Source organism: Nicotiana sylvestris, chromosome 9 (assembly GCF_000393655.2).
Source record: "Nicotiana sylvestris chromosome 9, ASM39365v2, whole genome shotgun sequence".
NCBI classification, from domain to species: Eukaryota; Viridiplantae; Streptophyta; class Magnoliopsida; order Solanales; family Solanaceae; genus Nicotiana; species Nicotiana sylvestris.
The window spans coordinates 15709215-15728509 of NC_091065.1; the positions used below are offsets into that span (position 1 = coordinate 15709215).

The 19295-nt window shown below is 40.5% G+C and overlaps 1 protein-coding gene across 1 annotated transcript; it reads right to left on the bottom strand.

The window, feature by feature from the left end:
* Positions 1-1172: 1172 nt before the first annotated feature.
* Positions 1173-2101, bottom strand: LOC138877258 (uncharacterized). Its single transcript, XM_070156852.1, has 2 exons — positions 1565-2101; positions 1173-1223 (listed from the first exon to the last, which is right to left on the bottom strand). The coding sequence occupies exons 1-2, from the start codon at positions 2099-2101 to the stop codon at positions 1173-1175; spliced, it is 588 nt and encodes a 195-aa protein (XP_070012953.1).
* Between the last annotated feature and the right edge of the window lie 17194 nt (positions 2102-19295).

Consider the following 19295-nt stretch of genomic DNA (forward strand, 5'->3'; position numbering starts at 1 on the left):
ATCATGAACACAGTAGCCAAAAGCTCTTTCTTAGTCACCGTGTAGTTCACTTGAGCATCATTCATTGTCTTGCTTGCATAGTACACTGGATGAAATATTTTTTTCACTCTTTGACCCAAAACCGCCCCAACCGTAACATCGCTTGCATCACACATGAGCTCGAAAGGCAAGCTCCAATTAGGTGTGGTAATAATAGAAGTTGTGGTCAACTTGTGCTTGAGAAGTTCAAAGGCTTGCATACATCTCTAATCAAACACAAACTTGGCATCTTTTTCCAATAACTTGCATAAGGGATTCACTACCTTAGAAAAGTCTATGATAAATATCCGGTATAACCCCGCATGCCTAAGCAAACTTCTAACTCCCTTGACAGAGGTAGGGGAAGGAGCCTTGAAATCACATCAATTTTTGCTTTGTCCACCTCTACACCATGTTTTGAAATTTTATGCCCAAGAACTATGCCCTCCTCAACTATGAAGTGGCATTTCTCCCAATTAAGAACAAGATTGGTTTCTTCACAATGAGCCAACACTCTATCAAGATTTTCAAGCATTCTTCAAATAAATCACCCACAACACTAAAGTCTTCCATGAAGACATCCAAAATATCTTCCACTATATCGGTGCCATCATACACTGCTGAAATGTAGCCAGTGCATTACACAACCCAAAAGGCATCCGAGAAAAGGCAAAGGTGCCATAGGGACAAGTGAATATGGCCTTCTCCTGATCTTCTGGAGCAATCAAGATTTGGTTGTACCCAGAATACCCATCCAAGAAACTATAGAAGGCACGCCCAACAAGTCGATCTAACATCTGATAAAAAAAAGGCAATGGAAAGTGATCCTTGCAGATCACTTTATTCAACTTGCGGTAGTCCATACATACCCTCCAACCGGTGACGGTCCTGGTAGGAATCAACTTATTTTGCAAATTTGCAACCACGGTCATGCCACCCTTCTTTGGCACACATTGCACCAGCGAAGTCTAAGAGCTATCAGAGATGGGGTACACAACCCCGGCAGCCAACCACATGATCACCTCCTTTTTCATAACTTCTTACATTGCTTCATTCAACCTCCTCTGATGTTCCAAGCAGGGCTTTGCATCATCTTCCAGAATAATCTTGTGCATACAGAATGCGAGGCTTATCCCCCAAATATCAGCTAGAGTTCATCCAATTGCCTTCTTCCACTTTTGGAGCAATGCCAATATGGCATTAACCTGCATGTTAGTAAGACAAGAGGAAATAATAACTAGCAAAGTTGAAATAGGGCTTAAGAACTCATACCTGAGGTGTGGAGGCAACGACTTCAACTCCAACATCGGAAGTTCCTTGATTGAAGGTTTTGTTGGTGGATCCTATTCTCAAGGTCCAAATATAGTTTCCTAGGCTCACAAGAGTAAGAGCCCATCCCATGTAAAGCATTCACACACTCCACTCGGCCTTCATCATCATTTACATCAAGATTCAACAATACAGCCTCTAAAGGATCCTCCACATTGATCATTGCACTAGTATCATCAACTATCACTGCCGTGACAAGTTCCACAAAAGAGCACACCTCAGAACTATTGGGCTGCTTCATTGACTTGTACACATGAAGGACCACTTTCTCATCACCCACCCGGAAGGTGAGTTCCCCTGCTTCCATATCTACTAAGGCTTTCCCGGTAGCAAGGAAAGGTCTTCCCAATATAATTGGAACTTCATAATCTACCTCACATTCCAAGATCACAAAATTAGCTGGCAAGATAAATTTGTCCACCCGGGCAAGAACATCATCAATAATACCCAATGGCATCTTTATAGTTTTATCTGCCATTTGCAATCTCATGGAAGTCGTCCTCGGTTGCCCAATACCCAAAGTCTGGAAAACTGAGTAGGGCATCAAATTGATACTTTCCCCCAAATCACATAGAGCTTTAACAAAGTCCGAACTCCCAATGGTGCAAGGAATAGTGAAAGCACCGAGATCTTCTAGTTTTGGGGCCATTGAATGCACTATTGCACTAACTTGGTGGGTCATCTTTATAGTTTCACAATCCATGGATCTTTTATTTGTCACCAAGTCCTTCATGAATTTAGCATAGCCCAACATTTATTCTAGAGCCTTCACCAAAGGCACATTAAAGGAAAAGCTCTTCATCATATCAATAAACTTCTTAAACTGATTCTCATTTTTCTACTTCGCGAGCCTTTGAGGATAAGGTAGAGGTGGCTTTGGCAAAGGATCCTTGGCTTTAGGCACAACCGGCTCCGACATGTCTATTACATGTTCCCTAGACGGGTTCATGTCATTCTGAGTCTCCACCTAGGCATCTTGAATATCAATTCTCACTTCTTCATTCACATTCTCATCAATCAAATTTTAAACCACCAAAGGAATCTCATCTTCTTGCAACTCAAATTCATCACTCAAAATTGCCTTTTGCTTGGTGGCATTCACACCACCGCCTCTCCCACTTCTTATAGTTACTACCATAACATGATTGTTCCCACCCTTCGGGTTAACGACCGTATACCTTGGTAGAGCCCCCTTAGGACGAGTATTTAAGGATTGTGAGATTTGACCTAATTGAACCTCCAAGTTTCTGGTTGAGGTATTATGGGAAGCCAACTGAGCATCAGAGTCTGCATTCTTTTTCATCATCTTTTCAAACATCATTTCAATTCTCCCCATTTCGTTCCTGGAAGAACTAGGACCTTGGAATGGAGATTTCAGTGGATTGTTTGGTTGTTGATACATTGGGGGCCTTTGAAAGCCTTGCCCCCGATTTCCTTGCTTGCCATTGCTCCAACCTCCCTGATTATTGTTACCACCCCAGTTGTTATTGTTGCCATTCCAATTACCCTGATTGTTCTGATTGCCACCATTGCCTTGTTGTTGTTGATTGCCCCAATTGCCTTGGGGTTTCCATTGTTGTTGGTTGGAAGAATTGCCCCTTTGGCCTTAAAAATTGTTCACGTATTGCACTTCTTCATTCTGCCCATCATAACAATCACCTTGAAATGCACTATAATCATTATCAAATTGATCTGAACTCCCTTGGTTTTATTGACCTCTTTGCCTTCTTTTGTTTACTAGCATGTTGACACCCTCCATGGCATTTACTTGGCGTGGATTTTTAACTTGTTATAATTGTGCCTTTGCTAGCTGGTTCATTGTAGTTGTCAGCTCTGCTGTAGCCTGTCCATGGTCATGTAGCTCTTTGTGAAAGTGAGTGATCGTGGGGTCACCCTGGGGCACATTGGCTTTACTTTGCCAAGTAGAGGAAGTGTTAGCCATTTCATCAAGAATGTCACAAGCCTCATCATAAGACAACTTCATGAAGTTTTCCCCAGCAAGTTGGTTCACTATGCATTGGTTTGTTGTGTTAATGCCCCGGTAGAAAGTCTGTTGGATCATTGCCTCAATCATATCATTGTTGGGGCATTCTTTTACAATTGTTCTATATCACTCCCAAATCTCATGTAATGGTTCGGTGGGCTCCTGCTTGAAATCTAAGATTTCATCTCTCAATGCTGCCATGTGCCTTGGCGAGAAAAACTTTGCAATGAACTTATCCGCCAACTCATCCCTAGTAGTGATGGAATGGTTGGGAAGTCGCTCAAGCCAATCCAATGCCTTCCTCTAAGTGAGAAAGGTAAGAGTCTCAACCGAAGTACATCCTCGGACACATTAGTTTGCTTGCTCCCCCAACAGGTATCCACGAAACCCTTGAGATGTTTGTAAGCATTCTGATTGGCAGCACCCGTGAAATACCCACCCTGCTCCAGCAATGTCAGCATCACACCGGTAATTTGAAAATTGCCCGTCCGGATCCGGGATGGGACAAATGCACTTGCATAGCCTTGGTTGGGAAGCACACGAGGAGCCACTCTTGGAGGTAGCGGGGGAGGGTCTGGAATATTATCATTGGCCAGGTGGCCTCTCCTTTGTCCTTGAGGTACAATAGGGACCTCATCATCAATGTTGTCATCTACCTCCTCCCCCGGCGGAAGTTCTCCAAGAGGTGGGTTGTTTGCTTCCATTTTGTACCTAAAGTTGTGACACACATAAATTAGTAACAAAGAAGGAAAGAAAACAATACACAAAACTATTTAGATAGATAGCCAAAACTATTAACTCCCCAGCAGCAGCGCCAAACAGTGATCGCGGCCAACCTTGCACTACTACAAAGTAGCAAGAGTGGTCGAAGCAGATTTTACCCGAGAAGGTCGGGATCGATTTCCATATGGAGCTAGAAATGGGAATTGAGTTTCTATCTAAATTAAAGATGCGTAATTGCTCCTATTTACACTTCTAATCATAGTTAGTTTTGATATTACTTCTAAATTTATACTAATAAGATGCTAAATTAATCTAAGTTAAACTAAGAGTAAACTATTAATGGTTTTCTAAATAGTTAACAAGCACTAGGGAAGTGACTTTCTCCTATGTGGATACTTGACGGGTTCTCGAGTCTAAGGCTAGGTTGTCATATTTGGGGATTACGATATAAGCATGGCACGATACGTTTCACTCTATCTCGGTAGTTTGAGTGATTTTGCCCTAATTGACTTTCTCAAGACTAATTGGGTATGATATTTGTGCAAGCAATTGAGGTTCAAGTCAGGTATTACTATCCATAGGTTTTACCCTTTAATTGGGGCTATCAATCTCTTGAATACGTCCCAATTCCTTGTTGGATTAAACTTTCCTAGACTCAAGTTCTCTTTCTCAAGAAGAACCCAAGACAAATAGGCACAAATTAGTGTTTACAACCACTAATTTAACATTAAAACCATAAATTAGTCCAAATATCAAACACCCATAGATATTCAAGCCTTAAAACACAAAACCAATCAAATACCCACACTAGAGTTGAGCCAAAACCCTAGCTAATGGGTCACTGTAACAAAGAAATAGATGAAGAAAAACCCATAATATTTAATTACAAGTTAAAACTTGAAGATTCAATGATAAAACTATTGTAAAATTACTCAGAATAGTAAAGGAACACTCTTCACGAGCGCAGCTCTGCTTAAAACTACAACTGATGACCTAAAAATGGGAAAAGAAACTATTTATACTAGGCCGAATTTTCTGGACAAAAATACCCCTGCGGGGGTAGTGCGGACTGCACAAAATCGAGTGCGGCCGCACTGAGGCTCTTGGCTTAAAACTTCTGCTCTCTGAACTTGGCCACCGCATGCCGCACAAAATGCACCGCGGACGCAGTGGCTTCTGTTGCAGTCCGCACAAAAAGGACCTCAGACCGCATTGGAAATGATTCCCAAATTGGCAACTCTCTGAACTCCAGCTTTACGGACTGCACAATATTGAGTGCGGCCGCAATGAAGCCAATGCGGTCAACATAAAATGTTTTGCGGCCGCATTGCTTGAATGTTTGAAATGAGCACCTCTTTGAATTTCCTCCTTGCAGACTGCACAGAATGGAGTGCGACTGCATTGGTCCTGTTACGCTGTGCTCGGACTTATTCTTGCTACATATGCATGTTTTACTCCTTTTTGAGCTGGTTTTGACGAATTGCCACCTTGTTGACCAAACCCTGCATTCAAGTACAATATGTAAGCCTTTGAGACTATTTTGTAAACATTCCTAATCAAAACTCAAGTAAGAAGGAGTGTAAAATGCATCATAATCCTTAGTTATCACCTACCTCCAATCTCGTATTTGTGCTCATACGTCCGCATCTGCTGAAAAAGTCTTGCACAAGCGCTCCTCCAGCTCCAGGCAAACTCCACTCATGCAGACTTCTACGAACTCGCTGAAGCGCATCTGCTTCTGCGGAACTCCTTCGCACTGGGACCTTTCCCCTTGCTAGAAGACCTCGAAGAAGCGTACATGAGACTGCGACTCCGCACCTGCTGTCAAAACTACGAGGTGCGATTGCACTAACATCGGCAAACCTTCAGCAATCTTGCCATGTCCAACCATCTGAAACACACCCGAGGCCCCAGTACCCCCATCCAAATATACCAACAAGTCCTAAAATATATTACAAACTTACTCAAAGCCTCAAATCACATCAAACAACATCAAAATCATGAATCACTCCCCAATTAAAGCCTAATGAAACTAATGAACTTCCAACTTTTAAGACTAATGCCGAACCATGTCAAATCAACTTTGAATGACCTCAAATTTTGCATACTAGTCCCAAATGACACAGCTAACCTATCTCATCTTTCAGAACAAAAATCCAAAACCAATATCAATAAAGCCAGCTCTCGGTCAAACCTCTCAACCTTCCAAACCTTCAACTTTCGTTAAAAAGCCTCAAACCAACCTACAGACCTCCAAATAAATATATAGACATACGAAACTATTGGAACCATCAAAACTCCGTTCTGGAGTCATTTACAAAAAATTCAAACTCTGGTCAACTCTTTCAACTTAAGCCTTCAACTTTCGCTCCCAAACTTCCCTGAACCCAATTCAACCATCCAGGCAAGTGAGATAACCAAGAATGAACATATAAGAGTCAAGAGAATGGGGTTACAATACACAAACCTACCGACTAGGTCATTGCATCCCCGACCTCCTGCGGCTCGAGCAGAGGGTACTGGTTCCTACTCATTTGATCCGGCAGAATGTATCCTCACCATCTATGAGAGAAAAGAAGAGTAATGATATAAACTTCGGAATAACAAATCAACACGATAAAGGATGAAAGGAGGTGACATTTCCTAACAATTAGGTAGCTTCTCAAAGATAAGTATAGATATCTCCATATTGAACCACAAGACTTTACTAAACTTGCTTATGACTCGTAGAACCTATGCACCTAGAGTTCTGATATCAACTTGTCACGACCAAAATCCACCATAGGGATCGTGATGGCACCTAATCTCTCAGACTAGGTAAACCTAAATAAGTCAGAATTTAATATAAAAGCGGAAAAAGAGTTAACAAACTGCGAAATGGGTACACCTCCCCAGAACTAGGTAGCATAGAGTCATACACTCTAACAAAATTTCATATAGAATATTCAAAGTAAAATACTGTTTGAATGTAAAATTAACAGTATCAACATAAAGGATGAGAATCCAAGGGACTGCGACAACATGCAACTCTACCTTGAAACCTCACCACTGATGCATGCTCCCAATCTCATGATCCGCTGCCTCCAACACCTGGATTTGCAAACAAATATGCAGAAGTATAATATGAGTATACCACGATCAGTATCTAGTAAGTATGAAAACTAACCTTGGTGAAGTAATGACGAGTTTCAAGTCATGTGACACTCACTAGTCAAATAACTTGTGCAATATATCAATAACTGGCAACAAAATATATAACGGAAAACAATATCAACAATCTCTTTAGAACATGTGTAACAACTCAACACAAGTAAGATTTTAGTTTTAACAACAAATAATTAAATAGAAACACAACCATAGAACACTCTGTATCCACATCTATGTCACAATAACAATGTCTACCCTTATTGTGACAAAATCAACCCGTGCTCGCCTCCTGAAATCCAACAAAAGCCACAAATCCGGACTATGCATTAGAATATGAGTTCAAATATACAAGTTTCATCCAAATCCAAATCCGACTCTGAATCAAGATTCAAACCTCCATTTTTCATTCTCGAAAACCATAGTCAAAACCCCCAAATTTTCCCTTTAGATTTCAACAACAACAATAACGATCCAGTGAAATCCTACTAGTGGGGTCTAGGGAGGGTAGTGTGTACGTAGATCTTACCCCTATCCTGAGCGGGTATAGAAGATATTTCCAAAAGACCCTTGGTTTAATAAGACGAAAAGAAACAATATATCAGTACCATGATAGAAAGCATAGAAAAAATAACAGCATCACTAGAAGCAGAACATAGATGAAAAGCAAAACAGTAACCAGTAGATAAAGCCCAACATTAAGAAAAATGAAAGAGTAGTGTGAACTCAACATAAACCACTAACAGTCTAAGACTAGCCTCACTCTAGTGCGCCATATAATATGCCCAACTACCTCCTAACCTACAACCTTAATGCTCGACCTCTACCATTTCCTTTCTAGGGCCATGTCCTCGGTAATCTAAAGTCTCGCTATGTCCTGCCTGATCACCTCTCTCCAATACTTCTTAGCCCGCCATCTACCTCTCCTCGTACCCACCAAAGCCATCAACTCACACCTACTCACCAGTGCATATGGGCTTCTCATTTGAACGTGCCCGAACCATCTGAGCTTTGCTTCCCGCAGCTTGTCATCCATAGGGGCCACACCCACTTTCTCCCAAATATCTTCGTTCCTAATCTTATCTCAACATCCTTATTTCAGCTACTTTCATCTTCTCGATATGTAAGTTCTTAATTGGATAACACTCAGCCCCATACAACATGGCCGGTCTAACCACTACTCTATTAAATTTACCTTTGAGTATTGGTGGAACTTTCTTGTCATATAGGACTCCAGACGCTAACCTCCACTTTATCCAGCCCACCTACGATGTGTGACATCCTCGTCAATCTCCCTATCCCCCTATATAACCGACCCAAGGCAATTGAAATTGCCCCTCTTAGGGATGACCTGTGATTCAAGTACTCACGTCCAACCCCGCTTCCGTCGTCTTGGATTTGAACTTGCACTATAGGTACTCCGTCTTAGTTCTGCTCAACTTGGAACCCTTAGACTCAATGGCCTATCTCCAAACATCCAGCCTCTCGTTGACACTACCTCAGGTCTCATCAATTACCGTTATGTCATCAGCAAATAACATACACCATGGCGCCTCCCCATGAATATAGTGTGTCGGCGCATCAATCATCAGGGCAAAGGAATGGGATAAGCGCAGACCTTTGGTGTTTTCATTTTAGATTTCATCAACCGAAAGCAAAAATCAAAGATGTAATCATGAAATAAAATTAAATCCAAGTAAAGGACACTTAGCCCAGTCCAAAATGGTGAAAATTGCCTCAAATATCGCCTAATCCGAGCTCCCAATCTCAAATTATGATAAAATGAAGCTAATCTGTAGAACTTAATACACTGCCCAGTCTTCTCTTACATGCGATTAAAATTGCCACTTCTACAACGTCACTTTTGCAATCAATAGTTCACTTATTCGAGAATGACCAAAAAATCCAACCAACTGCTTATGCGACCATATTTCCGTTTCTACTGATCTGATTCTATGGATAAAGATGTGTACCTGCTAGTGCTTCTGCGCATAGGATGATGCATCTACGGACATCACCTACCCTATACTTCCTCCATACTTGTGACCCATTGTAGGCATCTACGGACCCAACCTCGAAGGTGCGAAAACATCAGAATAGAAATGCCTACATAACACCAAATAATCCGAAACATACCCCAGGCCCCCAAGACCCCGTGCAGTCACACCTACCAGTTCCAACATATAACACGAACCTACTCGATGTCTCATATCATATTAAATAACATCAAACCATAAATCACGCCTCAATTCAAGCTTAATGAACTAATCCACTTTCAAGTTTTATCTCATGTTGAACATATCTAACCAACTCGAAATAAACTCAAATTTTGCATAGAAGTCCCAAATTATATAATGAGCCCATTCCAACTCCCTGAACGATAATCCGATCATAACACCAAAGTCATCTCCCGGTTATACCTTTGAGCCTTCCAAACCATCAAATTGCCAACTTTCGCCAAATAGAACCAGTTCAATCTAGGAACCTCTAAATCCAAATTCAGACATGCGCCTAAGTACAAAATCACCATATGAACCTATTGGAACCATTGAAACATTCTTCCGAGGTTGTCTACACAAAAGTCAAACCTCGGTCAACTCTTATTAGTTAAGCTTCCAACTTTAGAACTAAGTGGTCCAATTCATTCCAAAACCCACCCGAAACCAAACCAACCATCCCCACAATTCACAAAAAATGACAAATAAGCATACATGAAGCATCAAATAGGAAAGTGAGACTCAAATACACAAAATAATCGGTCGGGCCGTTACAAATATAGTTGTATTGGTAAAATTCGGACTTACCTCGTGGACCATGCAATAGTCGACATGTGAAAGGTATGTCGTAGGCAGATCCAAGTCAAATAAGTTCGTTTATGTACAACAAACCGGATCAACTGTACCGTCAAATAACGACATCCTAAATAACCATACAACAAGTGAATTGAGTATGAATATACTAAATTAGCAAATCCAAGAAAGTTTGGAATTTGGAATTAACTCCTGAGTGGTTACAAATACTATAAGCATAATATTCGTGATGAGCTAATAGTACTGATAAAAGACAGATACGATTTTAGGAGACGGTTACACTAGTTCATATTATAAGAGGCCACATTCCCCATTATCTGTTCCACACTCTTACTACAAGTATACCAATTTGGTGATGGAGATAGCATCAAACACTAATACTGCTTATTGATTGATATATAGCGAAAACTTATCAATAAAAATTATCTTCTTTTTTCTTTAATATAGTTTCTTAGTTCTAGTTTATTGTTATTCAATTCGTTTGTCGTTTCTTAACTAAAATTAGACTAAAATGATTACTTGTGGCCTTATTTTCATAAATTCTCCGTGAATCGAGGGTTTATTAGAAATAATTTCTCTATCCTCATAAGGATAAAGGTAAGGTCTTTGTACACACTACCCTTTCCACTGAGCATGTTATTGTTGTGTAACAAACCGATAGATTCTTGTGAGTACTAGCTTTTTTTTTTTATGTTTTGAGACTTTCATAGCCCAATTTGATAATTTATGACTTGCGTGCATAGTCCGTCTCGATTTTCAAAAGTTTTTATGTGAATTTTAACGAAAAATATGATTTTTGACTTTAAATATGGCTAGAGTTAATCCCGGTCATTGTTTTTGATAAACAACCCTTAGATCGGTGTTTTGATGACTTCAGTAGGTTCGTATGATGGTTTTGGACTTTTACACATGATTGGTTGGGATCCCAGATTATCGGAGGCCATTTCGGTGTGTTATGTGAAAAGTTAAAACATTAAGTTTTAAACTTGAAAATATTGTGTTTTAATGATCGATTCTTGATATTTGATGTTATTTTGATGATTTAAGATTGCGAGCGAGTATGTATATTGTTAATACACTTATGTGAATATTCATATTGGAGCCTGAGAGTCTCGGGTGAGTTTCGGATGGGTTGCAGATGGTTTTGGCTTGGCTAAAAATCTAATGGTGTTCATGGCCTGCAGATCTCGCATTTGCGATGACCAATTCATAAATGCGAGCTTCATTTTTTTTTTGCGAAGTCAGGCTCGCAATTGCGATTACTGGGACCTTCACTTTTGCGAAGCAGTAGTCGCATTTGCAAACTAAGGGGTTTCGTATTTGCGATGTCTGTGTCGCATTTGCGACAATGAGGAGTTTATGGGAAGCTTCGCAATTGAGAAGCTTGGATTGTATTTGCGGGAAATCGGCCTTCGCATTTGCGATGGCTTTGTCACATTTGCAACATTAGTGGCTCAATGGTTGGTTCGCAATTGCGACAAGCTGTTTCCATTTGCGAACATCAATTGCGAACAAGAGTTCATAATTGTGATACCCGTAGAGGGGCGTTTTCGTACGTTAAAATTTCGTTTTCAGTTAACCCACGTAGACTCAAGGATGAGATCATCTTGGTGTTAATGTACTTACGTTATTTATATCAAGCGATAAATAAGTGTTATGAAGGATAAAGGGTACTCTGATTAAAGAAAATGAGTTTCGTTGAAAATGGACAATTTAAAATAAAATACGGGTCAAGCGATAATACCCAATAATTATAAACTAGGATAATTTGTAAGTTGTATCTTAATGGCTTGTTTAAAAATGCACAAAATCATCTTGTCTTTGGATCAGACAAGCAAACATTAAAGAAGCCATTTCATTCATAAGAATAAATAAGCTTGAAGCAACAATCTTTTAGCCAAGGAGTAGCAAGGCAGTAACGTTCACCTAAGCAAGAACTTTGAAATTAGAAAACGTTAGAGGCAGAACACGGTTTCATTCTAATATCAAGGAATCCAAGTGTAAATTTCGCAGAAGCAGATTCATTCAAATAATTCAAGAAAAAGGTATGTTAAGGCTAATCTTTTCTTTCCTTTTGGCATGATCTCGTCATTACACAAGTTTGGTAACGAGGCATAAAGAAAAATTCATATCCCGGAATTTACGTATATTTTGCTAGTCTTGCAAATTGCGTATATTTTCCTAGTGTTGTAAGTTATAATATTCTCCTTATCGGGACTTCATATTCAGTTGAATGTTTCCTTCTTCCAGTAAATAGAGCAGAGAAGTTTATATATATAGTATTAAAAGTATTTTCATTACCATCGAGCTATAATCGATGGGCAGGCCCCTATTAGGCAACCTCTGATCAAATGGTAAATTATATGACGATCCTACTGTGGCCGAGCGCATATGAGAGAGTCTAGTTGGTTGAGATACACAGGCTAGTATGGCCGAGCGCTTATGAGCGAGCCTACTATGGCAGATTAGATATATATGTATACCGAGCCTTATAGGGCCGAACATTTATTTTACTCATTATATTGAGAGAATTGAGTCAGTATTAGCAGAGAAGCATATCTTCACATTTTCTTTGACTCCCAGTTGTTCTCAGTTATTATATTATCAGTTCAATTTCAGCTTCACTATATTGCCTTACATACTCTGTACATTACTTCGTACTGACGTCCCTTTCTAGGGGCATTGCATTTCATGAATGCAGGTTCAGACAGACAGATGGGTAGACCTCCTCAATAGGTGTTGCCCGAGTTCAGCTTTATCGGTATGCTCCCCTTCTTTTGGAGTTGTTGGGTCTAGCAATGTGGTGTGTATCTTGTGTATATATGTAGATAGGTTATGGGTAGGTCGGGGCCCTGTTCCGAACATAGTACACCTATCAGTAGAGGCTTGTAGATACATCCTGTCAGTTAGTACAGTATGTTGGGCTTGTAGGCCCTATACGTATATTTTATCGGCTTGTCATTTGTAGTAACTGTGGCAGCCTTGCCGGCCATCTTTATCTTGACGGTTAGTCAGCATTAGTCTCTATTCAGTTTTATATTTTGCATCGCACATTATCTTGCAATGTGGCCCGTGGCCAAAAATATGACATTACATGTTCAGAGTCTCTTAGTCACAAGTGATACGCAAGGATAGTTGAGGCACTGAGTGCCGGTCTAACCCCTAGGCTTGAGGCCTGACAAAAGTGGTATCAGAGCAGTTCTGTCCTAGGGAGTCTACAAGCCATGTCTAGTAGGGTCTTGTTTATAAATGTGTGGTGCACCACATTATATAAGCAGGTGATTACAGGGCATTTATGAGTTAGTTACCCTTCTTTCAAATCTAAATCGTGTTGTAGCACTGAGTTATAGAAAATTTGAGTTAAACTTATGTGTTGACGTTTGCATGCACAGATGATGATAACTAGAATGACTACGGCTAGCCAGAGGAGAGAACCAGCAGTAGGTGAGGTGACTAGTAGGGTACCACCAACATATGGGGCCCAATGATTATCGGCTCCTCCGCCACCTGAGGATATTCCTAGGGAGACCGCACATCCAGTTCCCCCTCCACTTCCATCAGATCAGGACTTGAGGAGTTCGATGCATTTGTTGGCACAGTTGGTAGCTACCCATCAAAAGGCTAGGGCATCCGCTAGTGCAGGACCTTCTGAGGGATCTAGGAGTTCAAGGGTCCGAGAGTTTATTGCTTTGAATCCCCCAGAATTCACGGGGACATATCAGAGGGAGGACCCGCAGGATTTCATAAATCAACTTCATAGGATATTTTGGGTTATGCATGCCATGCAGAAATAGGCAATTGGGTTAGTAGTTTTCGACACCGACATATAGCCATCCTTAGGTATGAGGGATGGGAAAGGTCCAGGGGACGTGATGCACCTCCTACTATTTGGGAGAATTTTTCAGATGCCTTCCTTGACCAGTACTTATCACGAGAAATCCGACAGGCCCGACTCGATCAGTTTCTAGACCTCAAGTAGGGCAATATGAGTGTTCAAGAATATAGTCTCCGTTTTGACTCATTGGCCAGATATGCACCATCCATAGTTGCTACTATGTGGAATAGAATCCACAGGTTTATAGCGGGGTTGGCCCCAGAGTTGACCGAGGCGTGTTCCACCGCTGCATTATAGGATAATATGGATATCTCACAGATTCAGGCATTTGCCCAGAATATAGAGAGGGGAAGGCGTCGGCAGCAGAGTACGGAGAGGACTAATTCAGGGCACCGTAAGAGGACGAGATTTACCAGGTCTCAAGAGCAGTCTCAGGGGAGGTACATGCCCCAGTACTTCGAACGACCACCTAGACCTCTTCCACCTTAGCTACAGGGTTATAAGTATGACCGCTATACTAAGTCAGGACCAGGTGAGAGCCCCAGGCGTCAAGTTTGTAGCAACAACGATGTTTGGGACAGACAGGGCCATTTCAGCCGCAATGTGCCATCTGCGGTCGAGGAAACTTGGGCCAATACCGAGCTGGTTCCGATGCTTGTTATACATGTGGACGTCCAAGGCATATGATGCGAGATTGCCCAAGTAAAGATTCTGGGGGTATGGCGCAACCAGCGAATTCAACAACAGGATCATCTATGTCCGCGCATCCTTCGAGGCACGAGTCTTAGTCTTTGGCTGGTAAAGGTCGAGGCAGAGGTAGAAGGTCCAGTTTAGGTGGTAACCAGACTCGTATCTATGCGCTAGCAGTTCGACATGACCAAGAGTCCTCACCAGACATTGTGACAGGTATGTTGACCATTTGTTCTCACGATGCTTATGCCTTGATAGACCCAGGATCTACTTTATCATGTGTGTCACACCTCCTTTTTGCGCGCCCCGCCCCGAAGGGTTAGATGCGCGAGGGAGTTTTTCCAATTTAAGTGACAATATTCGAAATGGGATTATTTATTTAATTCAGAGTCGCCACTTGGGAAAGGTTTGGTTTTTGGTGTCCCAAGTCACCGGTTTATCTTGAATCCCAAATCGAGGAAATTTTCGACTTTTCCAAATGAAGTCTGCGAACCAGAAATTCTAAGTAAGGAATTCTGTTGACCCGAGGGAAGGTGTTAGGCACCCTCGAATCCCGTGGTTCTAGCACGGTCGCTTAAATTGTTATAATGGCTAAATATCTGATTTAAATGCATGTTGTGACTTATGTGCTTTTATTAAGTTTAAACCGCTTTTATTATTATCATTTATTTTTTAGAGAATTGCAACGTCGTGAAAATGCATCAATGTGCACCCGGATTTAAGAATGTAATTTCAATTGAGCCGCGCCTAAAGAGTCTAACGCGTTATTTTCTTTGGGGAAGGCAGTGAAATTCACTAAACAGTCCATCCCAAATTCTAAGTATTTATTAAGGTTAATTATTGAGGGCCCCGCAATTTGCATTTTTAATTTGGTGAGGCTCGTCTCATTATTTTAGAAAGGATATCCTAAAGCGACTACATTTCTAATGTGTTTGTCTCTAAAAATAGAAGAAAAGATACATGCTAATTCAATCATATTCTTTGGCCAAATCCTGATTCTTATTAATTATCTGATTAATTATTTACAAGGGGAAGAAGCGTTATACCTCATGGAACATGCTTTTAATTTGATAGAAGAATTATATACGAGATTGATGGAACGCTACACTTAACCCCAAATACTCCTCGAGTTAACTTTAAACTTATTTAAATAGGATTAATAAAGTTTCCCATTAGATGGTGCTACTAACAATATTTGGAGCTCATCCTAAAAGAACTGCCTACTGAAATCGAAACTCCCAGATTTAAAACTGTGTTGTCTGCGACAATATTTTGGAAAACCAATTCGCCCTAACATGCTCAATACAACTAAAGGAAAGTTCGAATTAATGATTACATTAAATGGTTACACATTACATGAATTACATAGTCACCTCCTGTATACCTCTAAACGAATCACATATCGAGGTTTTAGATCAATATAAGCTTCGATTTAAGTAAAACTTACTAATACATTCTCTATTGAACTACGGACTAAAGTTTACATAACTTAACAACATTTATAAAGGGCTGTAAGTAAAACAAACAGATGATTATAATTCCTTCAGACCTTTCAATTCTTGCTTTTCATTGTTACAATCAGTTACACCAATGTGGGGGTTCGAAATGTGTACCTGGGAAGTGCTTACAGTTGAAGAAGAAGAGAAGTCAGCAGAGTAACAATGGCAACAAATGCAGCAGCAGTAACAGCAGATAACAACAGGACAAATCCCAGAGCAAGGTGCAACTATAGCCGATAGAACAAGTAGTAACAAAACAACAGCAACACACAATGCAGTAAAAACAATGCTCCAAGACAAGACCAAGTCCAGGAGAACAAACAATGTAAACCAAACAATAGACTTAGTCGAGACTTGGAAGAAATCAGGATTGATTGAATAGGTTGAACAAATGAAACCCAAACAACAGTAGGAAGAAACAACTTCTGATTTTTTGTATGTTTTTCTCTATTGTGTATGTGTCTGTATATGCCTATTCTGTGATATCTCTCTGTATCTATGCCTTCTAAAAATCAATCTCCTGGCACAATCTAAATTTTTCAGTCTAAAATCTGTGTGTGTTTTTCTTTTCTAAAATTCCCGTCCCCTCTAATGGAAATTCTGCCTGTTTTTATAGCCTAGCAATCAACCCTTTACAGTCTGTTAAACACATTCAGGTCCCCTCCCATGTGGTCTGTGGTTTTTCCATTCATCTTTTAAAATTAACAAACCCCTCCCATGATATTCCCTGACAGTCCCCTTTAACATTTTATTAAACTAAAAGTAGACAGGGGTAGCAAGAATATAATCTGACAGCATATGCTGTCAAACTATTTTAATCTAAAAAGGGCCTTTATGCACATGTTGTGCACAAATGCACATGCCACCAATTCAGACTGCAGTTACAAAACAAATCATCAAATTTCTAATTCAAATACATCAATTATAAGTAGCTAAACTCAATTCCTAATTGATTCAGACAATGCTTAATAGAAACAGATCAAATTGTTATTATTCATACAGCTGAAACTATTCGACGATACGTATCGAATCGACTATATTAATTATAACATGTACAATCGAAAACCATGATCAGACATCTAATAGTATTAAACACATGATTCGAATTGTACTTACTAAGCCAAAATTGTACTGGGGAATCAATTAGTCAGTCAAATTTAAAGTTCAATTGATTGCACAGCTCATACACATATACACATTATCAGTGAATAGAAGAAAGACTTGATCAAACACAGAGGTTCAGGCAAGGTGGACAGGACACAATCGATCAACAATTTAGAAATAAAATCAACTAACATTTTGGGGCAATAAACAAACATTCAATTACAACAAAACTCATGAACTGATAGAAAAGAACACAAAAATACCTGAAATCTTTGAAAAATTAGCAAACCCTAGCTCGGATTCGAATTGATCTTTCTTAGGGTTGAACGGACTTTAATCGAAATGTTCTCAAATGAGAAACACTTCGATTAAGGTCCATTAGACCCTAATCACTTGGCTCAAATAGATACAGATCAGTCACGAGGAACCCTAGGGCTCCTAAAAGCAGATCTGGGATTTATGTTTCCCTGGTTAGATTTGGACCAAACCAAGCATGGTTTGGTCATGAGGGAGGTCCGGGGACTGTCTGGTGTGAAGCTGGGGTCAATCGGTGTAAACCAGGTTCCGACTCGAATCCTCAAATAAAGATTCGAGAAGGTGGGAGGGGATTCGAGCTAAGTGGTTGGTGGATTTGGGTTCAAGATGGTGAGGTGCATCTATGGTGTTAAGGTGGGGGTGATCGGCGTCCATGCCGCCGGGATTAATGGTGAAGGGAAAGGGGGCGGCTAGGGTTCCGGGGTTTGTGGTGAGGACAATGAAAGGTAGGGGGTGTTTGGATGGGGCGTGGGGTATGGTTATAGGCTTATATAGTTAGTGGGTGAATAGATCCTGGCCTCGGATGAGGCGAGATGAAGGGCCAGGATCTTTCAGCTAGTGGGAAACGGTGTCGTTTCAAGTGCAAGGGGTTGGGTTGGTCCGGGGTTGAACGGGTCGGGTTTGTTCGTGGGTATGGGGAATGTGATCTTAGCTGTTGATCATTCTGAGATCAACGGCCCAGATCAGACCAGATCAAAACTACGTCGTTTGGACTCTCCTGAGGTCAGCTGGTCTGGACCGGGGCAAGCACATGTTTTGGGCTTGATTTGTGCCTCAGATTTTAAATGGGAACATGCCCAAACTTGATTTCAGGCCAATTTTGCACTCTTTTTCTTTTATTTTTTATTTTAAAACAAATCCTAATTAAACAAAATTAAACTCCATTAATTAAACACTTAATACAATTATTTACACACACATCAAAAAAATTAAAAATAGGTAAAATCACCAAGGCGACAAATAGGACAAAACATGCATATTTCGTGATTTTCCTTTTGATAACCGGACTATGGTTCAACTACACATGACACACACATTTTTTGTATTTTGTTTGATAAAAATAAAAATGGAAAAAATCACAAATAACTAACGAAATGCCACGTAAAAATCCAAAATTTGTACAGCAAGACCAATTGCTATTATTTTGTTTCTTTTGGAGTGATTGTCGCGCAAAACAAAAATCACGTGCTCACAGCTGCCCCTCTTTGTTTGGAAACACGAAGGGTTTTCGTGCAAAGATAAAGTGAGCGGATATGAGCGATTTTTGCCTATCGGAAAACTCCGTGTGAAGCACTTTTTTTTTGAAAGATTTGACCGAATCTTCACTTCAATGATTTCCTACATATCCTGGGCTAAAACAGGAATCAGGTCAATGTAGTTCGGGAAACTTTGGGTAGCTGGGACTACCATGGGACAGCAATGCTTGCCGTTACTGCTGTTTCCGCTGCTGTTGCTGCTTACTGAATCCCTTATTACCAACAAAGGAAAATTGAAACTGAACTAAATACTTATATGCATGTCAAACTACTAGTTACAAGATTCCTATCTATGATTCTTTTTCAACTTGATCTTGGGTCTTAGCTGATTCTGCTTGGAGACTTCGATCCAAATCTTGATGCTTGCGAGTTGTAGGTACTTGTTTATCTCTGGGATACTGAGTGAGACGTGATTGGCAGAGTTCGGGACCTTGATCAAGTCTTGGAGCGATCCGCCTTCCATTTTCTCCGGTATCTCGGGACATCTTCTTCTTCTTCCCCCTTTTTTTTATTATTCTGGGTTGAGACTCATCTCGTGGGTCGTCTCGATCCATGCGCCTCGAGGTTAGACCTGCGAGGAAAAACAAA

Coding starts and splice junctions, on each gene's coding strand:
- LOC138877258 (XM_070156852.1), bottom strand. CDS start 2,101: ATGTTGGGCTATGCTAAATTCATGAAGGACTTGGTGACAAATAAAAGA. Junction 1,224..1,564: donor AGCAGCCCAATAGTTCTGAG/GTGTGCTCTTTT, acceptor ACTAACATGCAG/GTTAATGCCATATTGGCATT.